The sequence below is a fragment of the Mobula birostris genome, chromosome 21 (genome assembly GCF_030028105.1).
Source record: "Mobula birostris isolate sMobBir1 chromosome 21, sMobBir1.hap1, whole genome shotgun sequence".
Classification (NCBI taxonomy): Eukaryota; Metazoa; Chordata; class Chondrichthyes; order Myliobatiformes; family Myliobatidae; genus Mobula; species Mobula birostris.
In genome coordinates, this window is record NC_092390.1 from 3,609,653 (window position 1) to 3,629,912 (window position 20,260).

General features: G+C 39.8%; 1 protein-coding gene across 3 annotated transcripts in view; it reads left to right on the top strand.

Annotated features, from left to right (window-relative positions):
• The window catches only part of xpnpep1 (X-prolyl aminopeptidase (aminopeptidase P) 1, soluble), a 122,417-nt gene that overhangs the window by 96,191 nt on the left and 5,966 nt on the right, over positions 1-20,260 (top strand). For all 3 annotated transcript variants that reach the window (XM_072238881.1, XM_072238880.1, XM_072238879.1), the window contains 2 exons: positions 6,867-6,943; positions 17,250-17,348. In XM_072238881.1, coding sequence (XP_072094982.1) covers positions 6,867-6,943; positions 17,250-17,348 — 176 coding nt within the window. The remainder of the gene's footprint in view (positions 1-6,866; positions 6,944-17,249; positions 17,349-20,260) is intronic.

Sequence of the window (20,260 nt, forward strand, 5' to 3'; positions counted from 1 at the left end):
TTTTTGCACTACCTTACTTCCCATTTTCCTTTTTTCTATTTATAATTTAAATTTTTAATATTTACTAATTTTAACTATTTTTAATATTTTGAATAGTTAATATTTGTAATCCAGGGAGTATGAGCGCAGAATCAAATATCGCTGTGATGATTGTACGTTCTAGTACCAATTGTTTGGCGACAATAAAGTATGAAGTATAAGGTATAATAGTGTTGCAGGGGTTCAGTGACAGTAATTAGGAAGGGGTCTTGTAAGTAGGATTCAAATTTACAATTAGCAAGTCTGCATTAAGTTCATCTGAATGATAAACCTTTTTTTCTGAGCTTGTTTTCAAGAACTAAAGTTAATGCTTTCAATCAACTTATGTAAGTAACAGTATATGGACTGAGCTGCCAGTGAAAGTAGTTGAGGCAGGTACAATCCCAACCTTTTTTAACCCACTGCCCCCCAAAGCACCATCATATTTGCCGTTGCTCCTCTTAGGCACAATATACTTTCCAGCATCCCCATAATGTAAAAGCATGTCTGCCATATGCTAACATGAGAAAAATAATTCTGCTTTAAATTTTTATTTATCTTTAAACCTGGGGCTTACACAGTACCTGAGCACTTACAAGAGCTTCGCTTTCAATGTGATCCTTGAGCGTGATAGTTTTTAGCAAGAGTTGAAATATCTAGTTCAAGTTGTGACAGCAAAAGCCTTAAGTCCCCATGCGTAACAGTGTCCAAGCAGTTTCTGTTTTTTGTGAGTATGTGGTTCACTGCACTGAAGCCTCTTTCAATAAGGTAGGAGGATGAAAATGCAATGAAGAGCAGTTTGGCTGTTTTCCAAAGACCAGGAAACTTCATATGACAGTGTAGCCACATGCCACAAAAGCCAACATTTTTGAAAAGCATGTTTGCTTCTTCATAATTCTGAATTTTTGATAATTTCTTCTTGCAAGCTGTCTTCCTGTTCTTCTGCCTTGCAAAGAAATGGGTTAATTACCCAGTCCAGAATTTCCAGACTATTCAGATTCTTGAATCGATTCTGAAAATCCTTCAATGATTGCTGGTGTAAGCAGTACACTTGCAAATCACCGTCTTTGAAAGAGAGTGCTATACTTTCCATGCAGGGAAACTGAGAACACTCTTCTCCCAATGTTTTCCTTATATATTTCCAATTTTCTGATAAAAGATAAAAGTGGACACTGCACTTTTCACCTGGATTAAATTGAAATTCTCACCCTGCAGTTTCATATTTAGAATGTTCATTTTGTTATGCAGATCAGCTAGGAATGCCACATCTCCACGTAGAAGTTCAATCTTGTTTCCCAAGCTCTTGTCGACTTTAAGCAAAAGTTCAACCACAATGCCAAAAAGTTCAAAGAAGCGTTTTAAGTAGCAACCTTCTGACAGCCAACACACTTCAGTATGAAGAAGCAAGCGTTCAAATTCTTCATCATTATCTTGGCATAACTGGCAAGATATTCTGCTATTTAATAGATGAGCTTTAATTTTGTTTATAGCAGATCTTATAAGAGTTGTGCTTGAAAAAAGTCACCGAGGTTTTTGGCTGGGAGGTGTTGACAATGAATTACGCAATGGATTGCAAACAGACTTGGAATTTCTTTTTTCATAAATGCCACTAAACCAGCATGGTGACCTGTTATTATATGATGCTCCATCTGTTGCACAAGAAATCATGCTTAAAATTGGAAATATTTTATCCTCAAATACATTTTGAGCTCATTTTAAATTGATTCTTGTTTGATATTTCATTTTAACTTTTTACAAAAGAGAATCTCTTCATAAATTTTTCCATTTTTGATAAACCATATATATGCCATTAGCAATGCTCATTGTTTCACACGCCTGACTCATCTAGTTGTATCCCAAATTCTCTTTTTTTTTGTGACTCTGTGTATAGTTGATACTTAAATGTCTTCACTCATTTTGTTAATAAGACGAGCTGCAGTTATTATCCAGGGGAATTGATTTTAAAATGCCAGTATCCATTTTGAGAACAGTGGTGAGCTCTTCTGATACAGCAGGCATTCTTAATCTTTCGCCAATTGTATGAGATCTTCCACATATTGCTATTATTTTGGAAATGTTATAAAAAACATTGAGACCCCTATCAAGGTAAATTTTAGCTTTCTTGGCAAATGACTTGACTGTGCAACCGTTTTTAAATGCTTCTTTCATCTTCTGGAACCGAGTAATACTCTTCCAGAGAGTCTTTTACGGATGTGTTCCTGCAATCTTGATGGTTTCATGGCTTCATTAGGCAGAACAGTATTATAAATAAGGCACATGGAGCATTGCTAATCTGACGGGAACGGAATAAAATCATACTCTAGGTATGTAACATTGTATTGACACATTTTCTGTAGTTCATGTTTCTTAGCTGGATTAGAATTCAAAGCTTCACCACCTTCAGATGCATAGAGATCACGCCATACATATTTATCCATCAGTAATGGGGCTAAATTAAAATAAAAGAACTTAACACAAACTGGGAATGCCTATTGGATGTTGACGATGGCAGCGAGTTAGCACGGTTGGTCAGGTCTCATGCCTCAAGTTAGGGTGTCACTTACCCCCCCCCCCCCAAGAATCTTGAACGACCAGCTAATGTCCCCTTAGGATACATAGCCACCCACTTGGGAGGCAGCACTGCCCCCGTTGGGAATCACTGATTTGAAAGTACATGAATAGGAGAGGTTTACAGGGATATGGCTAAATAAGTGCAACTGGGTTAGCGTTGATGAGTTGAGCTGAAGGGCCTGTTTCCATGTTGTTTTATTCCAACTCCTTTCATGTTGTTAAATAGTTTACCCAACCGTATCCCCCAACCACTTCATTTGTCCAATGATCTTGCTGTTCTGTGGTGATGTGGGCAAAATATCTGCAGTTATCTCAGCAATAGTGGTCCATGTGCTTTTGAAGTCATGTTGAACTTGATGCTCTTTGGGCTACTGAAGTGATAAATACAGGTCTTTTTAACTTTGCCTTTTTGTCTCCAGTGTAGTAACGTCATAGTAAAACAGTTTTGTCTGGTACTGCAAAAAGAATATAAAAACTTCACTGAAAGATTAAATTAGTAATATAATCATCTATTCTCAATCAAATTTGCAATTCTCAACAGTACAGGATCATTTACTTTAACAATCGTCAAGAGAAATGCTTCAATTCTGATTAGAAGATGCAGTGAAGTTTATGTAAGGAGATGTTAAATACAGATGTATTTAATGTCTCTTTACATTAAACAGGTGTTAATTTGGGCTCATCGGAACCAGTATATTTTGGCCTAATTAAGCGGCCGTCCCAATTAGTTAGTTCCATGGAAATAGTTAAAGATGTATTAAAAAAGACAAACTACTGTTTAACTGAATAACAAATTAGAACACTAACAATACTACCAGGTACTATAAAACTGTAATTCCTAATAATTATCGACAGAGCAATTCATCCAGTGTATGCTGCTATCTTTCATTGACTGTAAATGAGCAAAATTAGTGCAGACACCTAGTGTGGATAATGGTCTGCTTTCAGACAATGCTTTCGATAATTGCATCATCCAAATCTTCATCTTAATTGAAATGTTCAAGATTACTATTGATATCTTCAAATTTTTTGTAGTCCCTAACTTGATGAAATAGTGAAATAGTTTCATTTTCATTATCAACATTTCTGGCACTTCCAAACGTGAAGGCTTGAAACTGCAGTAAGCTGAACAGTTCTGAATTGTCTTACTGCTAGTTTCTCGCCAACTATCAGTGACAAAATTTGTTGCTTTTTGAACACCAACATGCAACTGGTGCTACTTAAGAACTGTTCACAGTATTGTGTTTAACAGCCACTGAAATGTACATGACTGATGCTAGTTAGAAACTGTTTGGCAAGTCTCCCTGTCCCAAATAAGTATCTCCCCTGAAAAACTGTTGGCCCAGTTAACCAGAATTCACCATATAGGATGAGCGCCCTTATCTAAAATTTCAAAGTCTTCCAAAATCTGATTTTTTTCAAGCGCTGTTGTGACGTCACAAATGGAAAATTTTACTGAGCACTGGGAAGGTTCCCAGGCAATGCACAGATCTCTGAACATCTCAGACAGTTCTGAGAAGTGGCTTCACATATGTATTGAACAGAAGTTAATGAAAAATAGAAAAATGCTGCATAAAGCAAAAAATGAAGTTCTCGATCATGTATTGAAAGAATATGTTCATCAGTGTTGGAGTGAGCGTGTGCCTTTTAGTGGTATGCTGATCATGAAACAAAGTCCAAGAGCAATGAACTGAAGATTATTGTGATTATTCATCAGGCTGGTTGCAAAAATTTAAGAAAAGGCACAACATTTAATTTTTAAAGATTTAAAAAATTTTAAAGATAAAATGTCAGCTGATCAAGATCCAGCAGAGAGATTCATTGGAACACACATGTGAGGATAATCACCGATGAACATCTAACCCCAGAACAAATCTACAATGCTGTTTGCTTTTATACTTTACATAAACCTAAAACACAGATACAGTGTGCTGCAACCTTTTAATCAAACATGGCATCGTAGGTGGAGACCGAAAGCTGTCGTCGTTTCTCGTTGTTCAACAGCTGATTCATGTTAAATTTTCAATATATTAATGGTATGTAATAATATTTACTGTTAAGTACATATGTGTGGTGAACAAGTGTAAGAACCAGTGGCACATAAATTAAGAATCATAAATGATAGTGATACCAAACTATCTCACTGTACTTCTGGCCGCAAGTATCTTGGACACGGGGTGCTCAACCTGTGTATTGATGTGAACATTGGGTTGGTTTATTATTGTCACATGGTGTAAGTTACAGTGAAAAGCTTGTCTTGCATACTATTCATAAGGATCAAATTACTATACAGCGTATTGAGGAAAAACAAGTTAAAACAATAACGGGGGTGGGGAACGTCGACTCAGTCCATGAGAGGCTTGCGTCGGGCATTTTCATGCCTTACAAGGCGCAGATTGGAAGTCTGTGTGGGGTGCCAATAACAATACACCATAAAGTGTAACAGCCTCAGAGAAAGTGCAGTGCAGGGAAGGGAAGCAAAATGCTGGACCATAACGAGGGAGGTTGAGGTCAAGTGTCTATCATATCATCCTAGAAATTATTTTAATAGTCTTATAACAGCAGGGTAGAAACTGTTCTTGAGCTTTGGTAAAAACTTTCAGGCTTTTGTATCTTTTGCCCAATGGAAGAGGAGAGAAGAGAGAATCCCCTGGATGAGCAGATCTTTGATTATGCTGACTGCTTTACTGATGCAGCAAGAACTGTAAACAGTATCCATGGGGGCAAACCTGGTTTCTGATTTGCTCAGCTGTCTCCACAGCTCTGATTTTCTTGCGGTCACGTCCAGAATGGTTGCCATGCCAAGCCGTTCTGCATCCAGATAGGGTGCTTTCTATAGTGCATAGATAAAAATTGTTAAGAGTCAATGGAGGCATAACAAATATCTTTAGTCTCCTGAGGAAGTAGAGGTAATGGTGAGCTTTCTTGGCTGTGGCATCTACATAGTTGAATCAGGACAGGCTATTGGTGATGCCCACCCCCAAAAATTTGAAGCTGTTAACCTCATCACAGGAGCATGTGCACTGCTCCCCTTCTGGAACTCATTTGTTTTACTGACATTGAGGGAAAGTTTGTTGCCATGACTAAGCTTTCTATCTCCTGACTTGTTATTATCTGAAACATTACGGTGGTATCATCAACAAACTTCTAGATAGAGTTAAAGTAGAATCTGGTCATGTAGTCATGGTTATACAGGAAATAGTCAAGGATGGAGGATACAATCTTCTGGAATGCCAGTGTTTAGAATAATTGTTGCAGAGGTGTTGCTACCTATTCTGATTGATAGCAGCTTGTTGGTCAGGATGTCAAGGATCCAGTTGCAGATGGAGACATTGGCTCCCAAAGTCCCGAGTTTGGTGAAGAGTTTGTTTAGAATTGTATTGGAAGGTGGGTCTGTAGTCAATAAACAATAGTCTGATGTAGGCATCTTTCTTGTCAGATACTCCAGATACGAGCATGGGCTTTCTGAAGGTGGCATCTGCCATGGACCAGTTTTGAGAGAATATCGTATTTTCCAAAAATGTACTTTATCATTTTTAATTTTGATACTTGTCTGACATCACTTCTGACAGAGCTTCTATCTCCAACCCACTCCCCGTCTCCCACTCCAACCTCCCCGTCTTGCTTGCTTGTTTTCCTACCGCTTCTGAGTCAAGTTTATCCAGTGCAGAGAGTTACTGGAATAGTATTCAGTCTGCTAGACCTTTGCCTGAGAAATGTGACAAACTGGTAAAGTAGTGAAAATTGAAATTGTTGCTGGCAATCATGTTCAATTGTATCTGAGTCCAGTACTCGATTGAAATTTGGTATTCATTGTTAATATGCTCTACGCTCAGATATTCTACTCTTTTAAAATCAATCGTTCTTTGCCAAGTGATACATTAAAGTACCAAAGGCTCAGAAAATTGAAAATAAATGCAGTAGTCATCAAAAACGTCTCTTAAGTTGGTTGTGTTCTATTCCCTTTCCCAGCGAGACGCCACTGATTGCTTAATTATACAAGCATCAATGATTAAAATTCACGGTAGAGAGAGGAATCCTATCATAGAAAGCAGTGCCTTGAAAGGCCATAGTACATAACTTGGTATGACCTAAAAGAAACTGACTTGTTGCATTGCTATCAAAGCTAATAGTGAAAAAATGAGACAAAGCATTAAAACTGAATTAACAATACCCCTTTTGCTCTTCATGCAGTAATGGCCATCTGACATAACTAATGAGCACAATGTTTGATATCCGGAGAACATTAACTGACAAATTTCTGTCTTTATTTTTAGAGCCTGGCTATTACGAAGATGGTAGTTTTGGAATACGGATTGAAAGCATATTTCTGACAGTACCCGCAAAAACCAAGGTAAATGATCAGCCCAAGGTTTTTGTCTTGTTCCGTGCAATTCAGATTTTACAATATTGGCTGTATAAAGAATCCTGTTGGCTGGACTTTTCCCCTCTGCTGGGTGTCGTTCAAGATTATTTAATCTACCTTGTAACATCTACCTTGTTTGAAAATCAAGCTTGGACTTCATTCACATCTCAGCAGGATTCTTGGGAAATAGAGCTGAATATTGAGTTGTAGCGTAGGTTGTATGCAGCTCACCTTTCACTGTTGCAAATTTCCATTCCATGCAACTACCCTCTACATGATCTTTCAGAAATTGATGAGTCAATTCATACAAAAGTAATGATTATTTCAGTTATACAGAGAGGAAATAGGTCTGTGTATGGCGAAAGGTTTTCTCTTGGGTGAGCTGAAGTGATACTTCATCCATTGGTTTTGGACCAGATTCAGTGTTAGTCCAAGCAGCAGAAAAATATATTGTAGTCTTCTGGAAACTGTGGATGAAGCTGTATTGTACATAAAAAACTATAAATTTTATCAGAATCAGGTTTATGATCACTGGCATGAGTCGTGAAATTTGTTAACTTAGCAGCAGCAGTTCAGTGCAATGCATAATATAGAAGAGAAAAAAAATAAGTAAATCAATTACAGTATATGTATTTTGAATAGATTAAAAATCGTGCAAAAAACAGAAATACTGTATATTAAAAAAAAGTGAGGTGGTATCCGAGGGTTCAATGTACATTTAGGAATCGGATGGCAGAGGGGAAGAAGCTGTTCCTGAATTGCTCAGTGTGTGTCTTCAGGCTTCTGTACCTCCTACCTGATGGTAACAGTGAGAAAAGGGCATGCCCTGGGTGCTGGAGGTCTTCAAAAATGGACACTCCCTTTCTGAGACACCGCTCCTTGAAGATGCCCTGGGTGTTTTGTAGGCTAGTACCCAAGATGGAGCCAACTAAATTTACAGCCCTCTGCAGCTTCTATTGGTCATGTGCAGTAGCCCCCCCCCCCCACCCCCCAATATCAGATAATGATGCAGCCTCTCAGAATGCTCTCCATGGTACATCTATAGAAGTTGTTGAGTATATTTGTTGACATACCAAATCTCTTCAAACTCTTAATGAAGTCACTGTTTTGCTTTCTTTATAACTGAATCTATATGTTGGGACCAGGTTAGGTCCTCAGAGATCGTAACACCCAGGAACTTGAAACTGTTCCACTTCTGATTCTTCTATGAGGATTGGTATGTGTTCCTTTGTCTTACCCTTCCTGAAGTCCACAATCAGCTCTTTCATCTTACTGATGTTGAGTGCCAGGTTGTTGCTGTGACACCACTACACTAGTTGGCATATCTCGCTCCTGTATGCTCTCTCGTCACCAAGTAACATTCTACCAACAATGGTTGTATCATCAGCAAACTTATAGATGGTAGTTGGGCTATGCCTAGCCACACAGTCATGGTTATAGAGAGAGTAGAGCAGTGGGCTAAGCACACACCCCTGGGGTGCACCAGTGTTGATCATCAGCGAGGAGGAGATGTTATCACAAATCCACACAGATTGTGGTCTTAGAACATAGAACATAGAAAACCTACAACACAATACAGGCCCCTCAGCCCACAAAGCTGTGCCGAACATGTCCTTACCTTAGAACTACCTAGGCTTACCCATACCCCTCTATTTTTCTAAGCTCCATGTATCCATCCAGGAATCTCTTAAAAGACCCTATCGTTTCCGCCTCCACCGCCGCCGCCAGCAGCCAACTCCATGCACTCACCAATCTCTGCATAAAAAAAACTTATCATACTTCCAAGCAACTTAAAACTATGCCCCCTTGTGCTAGCCATTTCAGCCCTGGGAAAAAGCCTCTGACTATCCACACGGTCAATGCCTCTCTTTATCTTGCACACCTCAGTCAGGTCACCTCTCATCCCCCGTCGCTCCAAGGAAAAAAAGCTGAGTTCACTCTATTCTCATAAGGCATGCTCCCCAATCCAGGCAATACCCTTGTAAATCTCCTCTGCACCCTTTCTATGTTTTTTTTAGATTATGAGGACGTGTAGTCCTCTTTTATTGTCGTTTAGTAATGCATGCATTAAGAAATGATACAATATTCCTCCGGTGTGATATCTCAAAACATGGGACAGACCAAGACTGAAAAAAAAGCGTCCTTCCTGTAGTGAGGCGACCAGAATTGAGCACAGTACTCCAAGTGGGGTCTGACCAGGGTCCTATATAGCTGCAGCATTATCTCTCCATTCTTAAACTCAATCCCACGATTGATGAAGGCCAATGCTCCGTATGCCTTCTTATCCACAGAGTCAACCTGCGTAGCGGCTTTGAGTGTCCTATGGACTCAGACCCCAAGATCCCTCTGATCCTCCATACTGCCAAGAGTCTTGCCATTAATGCTATATTCTGCCATCATATTTGACCTACCAAAGTGAACCACCTCACACTTATCTGGGTTGAACTCCCATCTGCCACTTTTCAGCCCAGTTTTGCATCCTATCAATGTCCTGTTGTAACCTCTGACAGCACTATCCACAACACTCCCATCCTTTGTGTCATCAGCAAATTTACTAACCCTTCCCTCCACTTCCTCATCCAGGTCATTTATAAAAATCACGAAGAGTAGGGGTCCCAGAACAGATCCCCGAGGCACGCCACTGGGCTCTGGCCTCCATGCAGAATATGACCCGTCTACAACCACTCTTTGCCTTCTGTGGGCAAGCCAGTTCTGGATCCACAAAGCAATGTCCCCTTGGATCCCATGCCTCCTTACTTACTCAATAATCCTTATCAAATGCCTTGCTAAAATCCATATACACTACATCTACGGCTCTACACTGGTCAGTGTGTTTAGTCACATCCTCAAGAAATACAAACAGGCTCATAGGGCACGACCTGCATTTGACAAAGCCATGCTGACTATTCCTAATCATATTATGCCTCTCCAGACGTTCATAAATCCTGGCTCTCAGGATCTTCTCCATCAACTTACCAACCACTGAAGTAAGACTCACTGGTCTATAATTTCCTGGGCTATCCCTACTCCCTTTCTTGAAGAAGGGAACAACATCTGCAATCCTCCGGAACCTCTCCCATCCTCATTGATGATGCAAAGATCATTGCCAGAGGCTCAGCAATCTCCTCCCTCCCTTCCCATAGTAGCCTGGGGTACATTCTGTCTGGTCCAGGTGACTTATCCAACCTGATGCTTTCCAAAAGCTCCAGCACATCCTCTTCCTTAATATCTACATGCTCAAGCTTTTCAATCCACTGCAAGTCATCCGTATAAACGCCAAGATCCTTTTCCGTAGTGAATACTGAAGCAAAGTATTCATTAAGTACCTCTGTCATCTCCTCTGGTTCCATACCTCTGCTATCTCTTCCGGTTAGAAAGTTGAGGATCCAATTGCAGAGGGAGGTACAGAGGTCCAGGTTCTGTAACTTCTCAATCAGGACTGTGGGAATGATGGTGTTAAATGCTGAGCTATGGTTGATGAACAGCATCCTGACACGGGTGTTTATGTTGTCCAGATGGTCTAAAGCCATGTGAAGAGCCATTGAGATTGCATCTGCCATTGACCTGTGGTGGCATATATCTAGCATTAAATTAATAGTTAGTACAAATAGAGCAAAAATACTGAGATGGTGTTCTTGGCTTATTGTTCATTTGGAATTCTGACGGCAGAGGGGAAGGAGCTATTCCTAAAATGTTGAGTCTGTGTATTTAAATTCCCGTAACTACTTTCTGATGGTCAGAATAAGAACAGAATGTGTCCTCGGTGATGGGATTCTTTATTGATGGATGCCAGCTTTTTGAGCCATTGCCTATTGAAGTTATCCTCATTGCTTGGGAGGCTGGTGTCCATGATGGAGCTGACTGAGATTGCAACCCTCTGCAGCTTTTCCAATCCTGTGTGCTGGCTCCTCCATACCAGCTGGTGATGCAAGCGGAATACCCTCAAATGTACAACTGTAGAAAACTGCTTGATTCTTTGGTGACATATTAAATCTCAAATTCATAATAAAATATAGCTGCTGACATGCTTTCTTTGTAATCATGATCTTGGGCTCAGGAAAGATCTTCTGAGATGTTGATACCCAGGAATTTGAAGCTGCTTACTGTCATTGTGATATTTTCTTGCTGGATTCAAGAATATCACAGCCCTTTATTGCAAGAATATCACAGCCCGAAGGTAAGGAGTTTGTACCTTCGTTCCGTGAGCCTGTGTGCTTCCTCCCACGGACCAGAGATGTACCAGTTGGTAGGTTAATTGGTTATTGTAAATTGTCCTCTGATTAGGCTAGGGTTAAATTGGGATTGCTGGGAGGCGTGGCTCAGAGACTGGAAGGGCCTACTCCACACTGTATCTCAATCAATAAACAAATATTTCCACTTGCCTGATTAGATCAATTATTGTTGTTTCTCAATCACATTATTACCTTACTGAATCACTGTGATAAATTAGCCAGGCAGTCCCACATGGCTGAGCAAAGAACACATGCAGTTTATAACCATTTTCAAATATTGCTTCTTCAGTGTCCAACTTTGCCTCATATTTTGCATTTCCATTCTCATTCTTAAAAACATCATTTGCCAAAGTTGGAAATTCTCTGCTTTCATTATTTTAAGTGTATTTTTAAAGATTTTAATAGAGCAAATATATTAGCCAACAAAATGAAAGATTCAACAAAATGCATGCCCTGGTGTGCTTAGTCAATATTAGTTCCTCAGTTTGATTTTGTTGTTTTTTGTTTAGAGAATCAGCACGGTAACAGGCTCTTCTGGCCCAATTAGCCTGTGCTGCCCAATTACACTCACCCCTATGCCTTTGGGATATGGAAGGAAACCGGAGCACCCAGAGGAAATCCACACAGTCGGGAAGAATGTACAAACTCCTTACAGACAGCGGCAGCAATTGAACCTGGGTTGCCGGCACTGTAAAATGTTGCACTAACTTGTACCGTGAAATTCCTCTCTCCACCATGAATTTTAATCATTAAGCAATCAGTGGTGTTTCACTGGGAAGGGGAATGGAACAAAAAAATTAGGATACTTGTTTCTCACGACCACTGCATTAATAGTTCAATTCCCTTTATTTTAAATTTTCTCTGAGCCTTTGATACTTTAATGCATTCTCTGGCAAAGAAATATTAATTCTAAAATAGTGATATTGTAATAACACATCATTATCATGTAGCTTTTTCTGGGGTCTCGCTATGTACTTGCTTTCTATATCATAGTAGACTACTCTTCAAATGTTCATTGCCGTGGTATGATTTGAAAGGGATGTGAATGGTGCTTTTAAATGTGCTTCGGTGCACAGATCCTGAAAGAAACGAAGCAGACTGCGCGCTGTTATAGTCTTGTGGCTAGCTGTCACCTGAGTGCAATTGCTACTAATTAGCCCCCATTTTGATTTGAACATTTTCTGTCCTTGTTACTGTTATTATGCACAACATGCTGGTGCAGATATTTTATTCAGCATTGGGTAATCTAGACATTTTATTTGCAGGCAAGTAGCATCTGAGTGCAGATGTTCTGATGTTGAATTCTTTATAGTAAAATATTATTACCATGGTGTTGAAACAGCAGCAGCCTTAAAATCTATTCTTTAGAGAGACTTTTGTCTAAGAGTCTGGACTTCAGTTATTGACTTCAACCTCAGCGACCTGCAGTATACTCTGCTTCAGATCAGCTGTCAACTGAGCAATTTGTTCGTTAAGAGCCCTATCAGCCTATCTCTGACAGTTCATTTATATCAAATCATTCATTATGCCTCGGTTATCACTGTTTAGTGCAGACAGGTTCGTGTTTCACTTCATGAATTCTTGAAGGAAGTTCAAAGTAAACTTGCTATCAAAGTACATGTATGTCGCCATATACAACCCTGAGATTCATTTCTTGTGGTCATTCAGAGTAAATAGAAAGAAACAATATAATCAATGAAAAACTGCAGTTGCGAAAAAATGGACAGGCAGCCAACGTGCAAATGACAAATAGTGCAAATGCAAAAAGAGAAAACAAAATAATAATAAATTAATAAAAAGTATTGAGAACATAAGTTGTAGAGTCTTTGAAGGTAAGCCTATTGGTTGTGGAATCAGTTCAGAGTTGAGGCGAGTGAAGTTATCCACACTGGTTCAGGAGCCTGATAGTTGAGGGTAATAACTGTTCCTGAACGTAGTGCTGAGGCCTAAGGCTCCTCTACCTGCTTCCTGATAGAAACAGTGAGAAGAGAGTGTGGTCTGGATGGTGAATGTCCTTGATGATGGTAGTCCTCATTTATAATATTAACCATCTTGTGCTCATCTCCTATTTCTAGTCCATTTGCATTTTTAATAATATTCACCTCTGGCTATCCTTTTATCATTGAAATCATCGCTGGACTGTTTGTACCCATTGCAATTTTCACAGCATGTTTTCTTTTTAACAAATGATGATAATATTGGAAATGCCAAAGGAAAATAGAGTATGTGTAATACAGAGTAAGGTAATTAGCAATGAAATTAGCAACTTTGTAGATTAAGCAATTCGTCAGATCTATCCAGCAAATCCTTAATACACCTTGCTATGGATTCTGACCACACTTGTCTAATTTGGTAGCAGTAACGTTCTTTCTTTGGTAGCTCTCAATCGGTTTGGTGATGCTGAAGAAATACATTGTTATTTCAATGAAATAGGGATCTTAAAAAGTCTCAAATGATGAAGAGACAGTCATCACTTATTAAGTAAAATTATAACAATTCTGATTTTTCAAATCTCACTTATGTTATTCGATTATGAATATACATCTAATTCTTGACAAACACAATTACTAATCGATTACAGGTTTCCCGCACCATCCGAAGGTAGAGCGTTCCTATGAAATGGTTTGTAAGCTGGAATGCCGTAAAGCGATGAAGCAATTACTATTTATTTATATGGGAAAATTTTGTGAGCGTTCGCAGACCCAAAAATAATCTACCAAATCATGCCAAATAACACATAAAACCTAAAGTAACAGTAACATATAGTAAAAGCAGGAATGATATGATAAATACACAGCTTATATAAAGTAGAAATATTTTTCCACAATCATTGCCTGAACTGTTCTCCGTAGCGAAAATCTCACGCAAGCGCCGTTGGCAAAAACACAGCGCAAGCGCTCTCCAGTAACCTTTAAGCCATGAAGCTGCCAAATCATGCCAAATAAAATGTAAAAATACACAGCCGATATAAAGTAGAAATAATGTATGTACAGTGTAGTATCACTTACCAGAATTGGGACAGCGTCGAGCACATTGATGATGGTGTGTTAGGCTGAGTCAGAGGTTGGGGTGGTGCAGTGGCCCCTACCCTCCGGGCAGCAACCTGATATATTGCCACGAAGCATGCAGGGGTCCAACGGTAGCCGGGAGGCACACAGCACATCTTTAAGATAAAAGCCGAAATAAACAAGCTAATTAATTAGGTGCCACCCAGCATGTAATTGTCGGCCCAGATCAGAGGCAATTGCCGGGCGGTACCTAATTAATTAGCATGTTTATTTCGGCTTTTTTCTTAAAGATGTGCTGTGTGTCTCCCGGCTACCGCTGCATTCTCTGCGAATCGGTATCTGCCCGCAGCCTGGGTGTTGGAGTGGTGGGACACTGGGGTGTCATCTCATCTTTGTCTGTTTCCATTAGAGCAGGCAGCTCATCTTCTTCTATCTCTGCCTGCCTTGATGTCGAAGGTCGAGGTTCGTCGTCTGCTGTGGCTGATGTGGAAGGCTTGCTTGACTGCTGAGTCTCACGCATTTTTCTATCATACAGTTCTTTGTAAGCACTCAAACTATCTTGCAAATATGCCCTAAAGCTACGTACCCTTTCAAAATTAAAGTTGTACTTTATCATTACTCATTCGGTTTCAATTGTTATCCTTTGCTCTTCCAATTGCATCAGCTCTTCATCTGTCAGTTCTTGGTCATTGGATGCCAAAACCTCTTCAACATCATCTTCGTCAACTTCCACAAGCCAAACTCGCTTTGTCCTTACTTTGTTCACCACGATCAAAACGCTTAATTATGTCTAGTTTTACGCTAAGTGTAACACCCTTACGAGCTCTTTCAGGCTTTTCCGATACCTTAGAACTCATCTTGCCAACGGCTGCTCACAGGCATGTGTTTAAGCAGTGCCGGCGAGAATGCAGCTCTGAATCCGGGAGAGAGCGGCTGCTCGGGGCGCGCGCTGCTTTTTTTCTTAACAGTGTAAACACCTTCTGTTAGCGAAAACAGGGTACTAATGTAGGTCTTTCGTAACAATGAGGTTTCGTAAAGCGAACGTTCGAAAAGCGGGGGACACCTGTACTCGTATTTCAAATAAGATCAAGCTAGACTCCTAATGTCCTCCAGAAGATGTTTCACGTTAATTGTTCTTAATCTTATTTGTGTTCACGTTTTTACTCTGGAAACTGTTATCTAGTTTTGTCTACAGCATCACAGATCTTCCTTTTTATTCACTTCTCCCTTATTCGCTTTTCTTTCATCTTAAAACACACCTCTAACTTTCTTTCGTTATTATGAATAGTCTGTTTTTCTCTCTCTATCTGATCCATTGAATACTTACAGCAATAACTTATCAAGTAATCCACACCCAACAGTGCATGAGGAAAATCCCACTGATTTTGCCTTGGCAAAATATATTCTAGAGTCATATTTTCTTTAGTGCTGCCGCATTTACCTTGCTGTGCTTCATATTTCTCATGCTACATTCAAATATATTACTTTCTGACAAATCTATCCGATTCTCATTTGAATGAAGCAGTACTTTGCCCCAGCTTGTCACATAGATTGACCCACAGCTCACTGAAATATTCATTTTGCAGATGCATTTTGAATTTGCCTTCCCCTACCTTAGGAAAAATAAAGTTTGTAAAAAAGATTTTTGTTTCTAACATGATTCTAGCTTTCTGTTTGGTCCCCCATTGATTGCATTGCAGTTAAAAATTGATCATCAGCATGATTACTGAAGCATCGATTTGTTACTTTAAAGCTGGTGGAAATCCCTTGGAGTCTGAATGTTGAGCTAGAGATGATAATGACAGGCAATATAACATGACTGGTGCAGGCATACAACTGACAAATAGGCACGAATGATTAAGTAAATACGACAAAATTGATAAAATGCAAGTCTTATAATCCCTGGAATCCTCCTTTTCAGATAAATTCCTGCTCTCCCTTTGAGCAATTATTGTATGGACAGCGAGGTGTCTCCCAGTGGAGGTTGGTTGTAGGAGATTTGTAGCCCATTCTTTAGTTAGAGCCTTCAACATTTTGGGCATCGAGGGAGAGAGGAAGAGGAGAGCCATCCGCAGTACCACTGATGCAGCAGAGAGGGCCTCAAGATGGCTGTGGCTCAAAAGAGGGGAGCCATGGAGTCATAAATAGCTAGCCATCTGGACACAAGCTGGGGTCTGATCAGCCCCGGCTGGGTCGCCTGGAAGAGGTTGTATGATGTTGAAAGACCCGAAACACCCGATGATTCCAGGAACATCACTGAAGATGTGTCCAGAAGCATCAATAAATGTATGTACACAGCAAAGATACATTAGGGAAAAAAAAATATTTACAGATCCACTCAGTGGCCGATTTATTAGGTACAGGAATGGAACCTGGAGTTGCTGTAGCCCATCCATTTCAAGGTTCAATATGTTATGCATCCAGAGATGCTCTTCTGCACACCACTGTTGTAATGCATGGTTGTTTGAGTTACTGTCGCCTTCCTGCCTGGCCATTCTCCTCTGATCTCTTTCATGAACAAGGCACTTTTGCCCACAGAACTGCGACTCACTGGATGTGTTTTATTTTTCACACCATTCTCCGTAAACTTGAGAGACTGTTGTGCATGAAAATCCCAAGAGACCAGCAGTTTCTGATATGCTCAAACCACTCCAACTGGCACCAATAATCATTCCACAGTTACAGTCACTTAGATCACATTTCTTCCCCATTTTGATGTTTGGTGTGAACAATAGCTGAACCTCTTGACCAAGTACACATACTTTTATGCATTGAGTTGCTGGCACATGATTGGCTGACTAGATATTTGCAACATCAAGCAGATGTACTTAATAAAATGGCCACAGTATATATGGCAAAGGATGGTGAAGATTTGTTTTTCTGGTTAGACCTGCACTTATAATGGTTAGATCATCATAAGATTTATAATCTGTCATTGCTGGGCAAAGTGAGCTATATGTAGTTATTGCCTTGTTTTTCACCAGTAGTTCACTAAAGTAGCTTTATGTAAGAAAATCAAGCATTAATTAATAACAATATTTTATTTTTGTTTAGTACCAATATTTGAACAGAGAAAGCCTGAGATTTGAAGCATTGACTCTTGTCCCAATTCAAAGCAAAATGGTGAATGTTGAGTTACTCACTGAAAAAGAGGTAAGAATCCATTGTATTTGTTTAGACATGAATTAAGGATCACCTTGGATATCTGTGCATCAATTGGGAAGTATACAGGGGAGGTAAAAAAAGGCTGCAGATGCTAGAACCTGGAACAACCAGCAATCTGCTGGAGGTTTTGACCCTAAACATTGACACTTTCATTCCTCCCACAGGTGTTTCTTGTTCCTCCAGCAGATTGCTAGGTGCTGAAGTATATTGTGGTTGGTTGCTTGTTAGTTATAGTTTCACAGAGTATGTGCTTTACAACACAATGATGTGAACAAGATTTTTGGTTGGACTGTTAATTTGAGAACTAAACAATGTTAACTAGAGCTAATTATCTTTTTGAACTTAATTGCTAGCAAATATACACACTTGTTACAAATACAATTAATATGGCACAAGATCCCAATGAGCTCCATGTCTGTATTGCTAGTCCTAAGTAATCTTTGTCAAAGTTTTATGGATATTCAAAGTAAATATTAGTGTGGGAAAGAATTTCGGAGTTTAGTTTCTAGACAGCTTAATGTGCAATATTAACAGTGTAAAAGTCAAAACCAGCATATGAGGGCATGCAGAGATTTTGGAGCCTTATAGGGGTAGACAAGGTTACTGAGGAAGGGAAGGATGAAGCTGCAAAGGGATTTGAAATGTGAATTTTAGAGTAGAGCTGATTCCAAACTGTTGTTAATATCAGCCGGCCAGCAAACATGGGAATGCACTTGTGCAGGTTAGGGTGCAGAGTTTTGCATTATCTTGAGTCTGTAGAAAGAAAATAATGTCTTGACATAGTATATTTCATGATCTCTAGAAGTCATAAGCTACATTTAGAGCTAGTGAAGAATTTTGAACTTAATGTAGAAAAAGTTGTAGTTAATTTGAACTTTGTGGGCTTGCATACAATTAAGTATATGCTGCATTGGATTGTGCCCTGTCAGTGAGAGGGAGCATGAGAGAAGCTACGTTTTCAGTTAGGTTCATTGTTCAAGGTTTAAAGGCAGTGCTTCACGGCAGTTGTTTCGAGTTAGACTGCGCACAAGCGGAGAACAGGATTCATTTGAAAGGGTGAATAAAAATGAGGCAGGGGCAAGCAGAACAGTCATTATGTGAGTGGGCTAGTGTTGGAGTGGCTGTGGCTCATCAGGCCGGAGCGAGCTAAGTTGCTTCTTCACTATACTTTATTCCTTGTCTGTTAGGGCACAGTTGTGCAGTGGCAATGGCTTCAGGGGCAGTGTTTGGTTCTGTGACTGAGATGTGGGAATTATGGGAGACCTCCAGCCTCTCACCATGTGCACCACTGCGTGAGGGTAAAAATAGGATGATTTGGCAGATGAATGCGTGACTGAGGAACCGGTGTAGTGGGCACCACTTCCGTTTCCTGTATCATTGGGATCTCTTCTGGGGAAGGTACGATCTGTACAAAAGAGATGGGTTGCACCTTACCCAAAGGGAACCAATATTCTTGCGGTCAAGTTTACTGGAGCTGTTCGGAGAGCTTAAACTAATTTGGCAGGAAGAACCAAAGTGATAGGGTTGATGATGAGGTAGTTGGTTTACAAACAGAGGCAGAATGAAATGAGACTGCTAGCAAAGAGTGGCTGATGATAGGGGAAAATTGCAGTCAACTGGATGTGTTAAATGTAAAATGGGGACAAAATTGAAAAATGTGATGAATATAGGACTTAAGGTGTTATATTTGCATGCGTGCAGTATACAGAGTAAGGTAGTTGAACTTGTAGCACAGTTACAGATTGGCATGTGGGGTATTGTGAGCATCACTGAAATGTGGCTGAAAGAAGATTATATGGGAGCTTAATGTCCAAGGATACGCATTGTATCGAAAGGTCAGACAGAAATGCAACGAGGGTGGAGTGGCTCTGTAGGTTAAAAAAAAATATGAAATCAAATCAGAAAAAGGTGACATAGGATCGGAAGGAAGGTGTAGACTGTGGGTTGAGCTAAGAAAGAGCAACGATGTTGATGGTAATTGTATACAGACCTCCAAACAGTAGTAAAGATGTAGTCTACAAATTATAACGGGAGATAGAAAATGCACGTCAAAAAATATAATGTTACGATAATCATGGAGGATTTCAATACGCAGATAGATTGGGAAAATCAGATTGATGCTGGATCCCAAGTGGGGGAGTTTGTAGAATTCCCATGAAATGGCTTTTTAGAGCCCACTAGAGAATCAACTATTCTGGATCGGGTGTTGTGCAACGAACCTGAATTTATTAGAGACCTTAAGGTAAAGGAACCCTTAGGAGATAATGATCAGAATATGACAAAATTCACCGTGCAAATTGAGAAGGAGAAGTTAAAGTCAGATGTATCACATTACAGTGGAGTAAAGGGGATTACAGAGGCATGAGAGAGGAGCTGGCCAGAACTGATGGGAAGGGAACACTAGCAGGGATGACAGCGAGCAGCAATTGCTGGAATTCCTGGGAGCAATTCAGAAGGTGCAGGATAGATACATCCCAAACACAAGTATTCTAAAGGGAGGGTGACGCAACCATGGCGGACAACAGAAGACAAAACCAACATGAAAGCCAAAGAGAGGATGTATAATAGAGCATAAGTTAGTGGGAAGTTAGAGGATTGGAAAGCTTTTAAAAACAAACAGAAAGCAACTATAAAAGTCATTAAGCAGGAAAAGGAATACAGGGGTAAGCTAGCCAATAATATTAAAGAGAATACCAAAAGTTTCTTTAGATATATAAACTGTAAAAGAGAGGTGAGAGTAGATATTGGACCACTGGAAAATGATGCTGGAGAGTTAGAAATGCAGGACAAGGAAATGGTGGTCAAACTGAATAAGCATTTTACATCAGTGTTTTAGGATACTAGTAGTATGCCAGAACTTCAAGAGTGTCCGGGGGCAGAAGTAAGTGAAGTTGTCATTA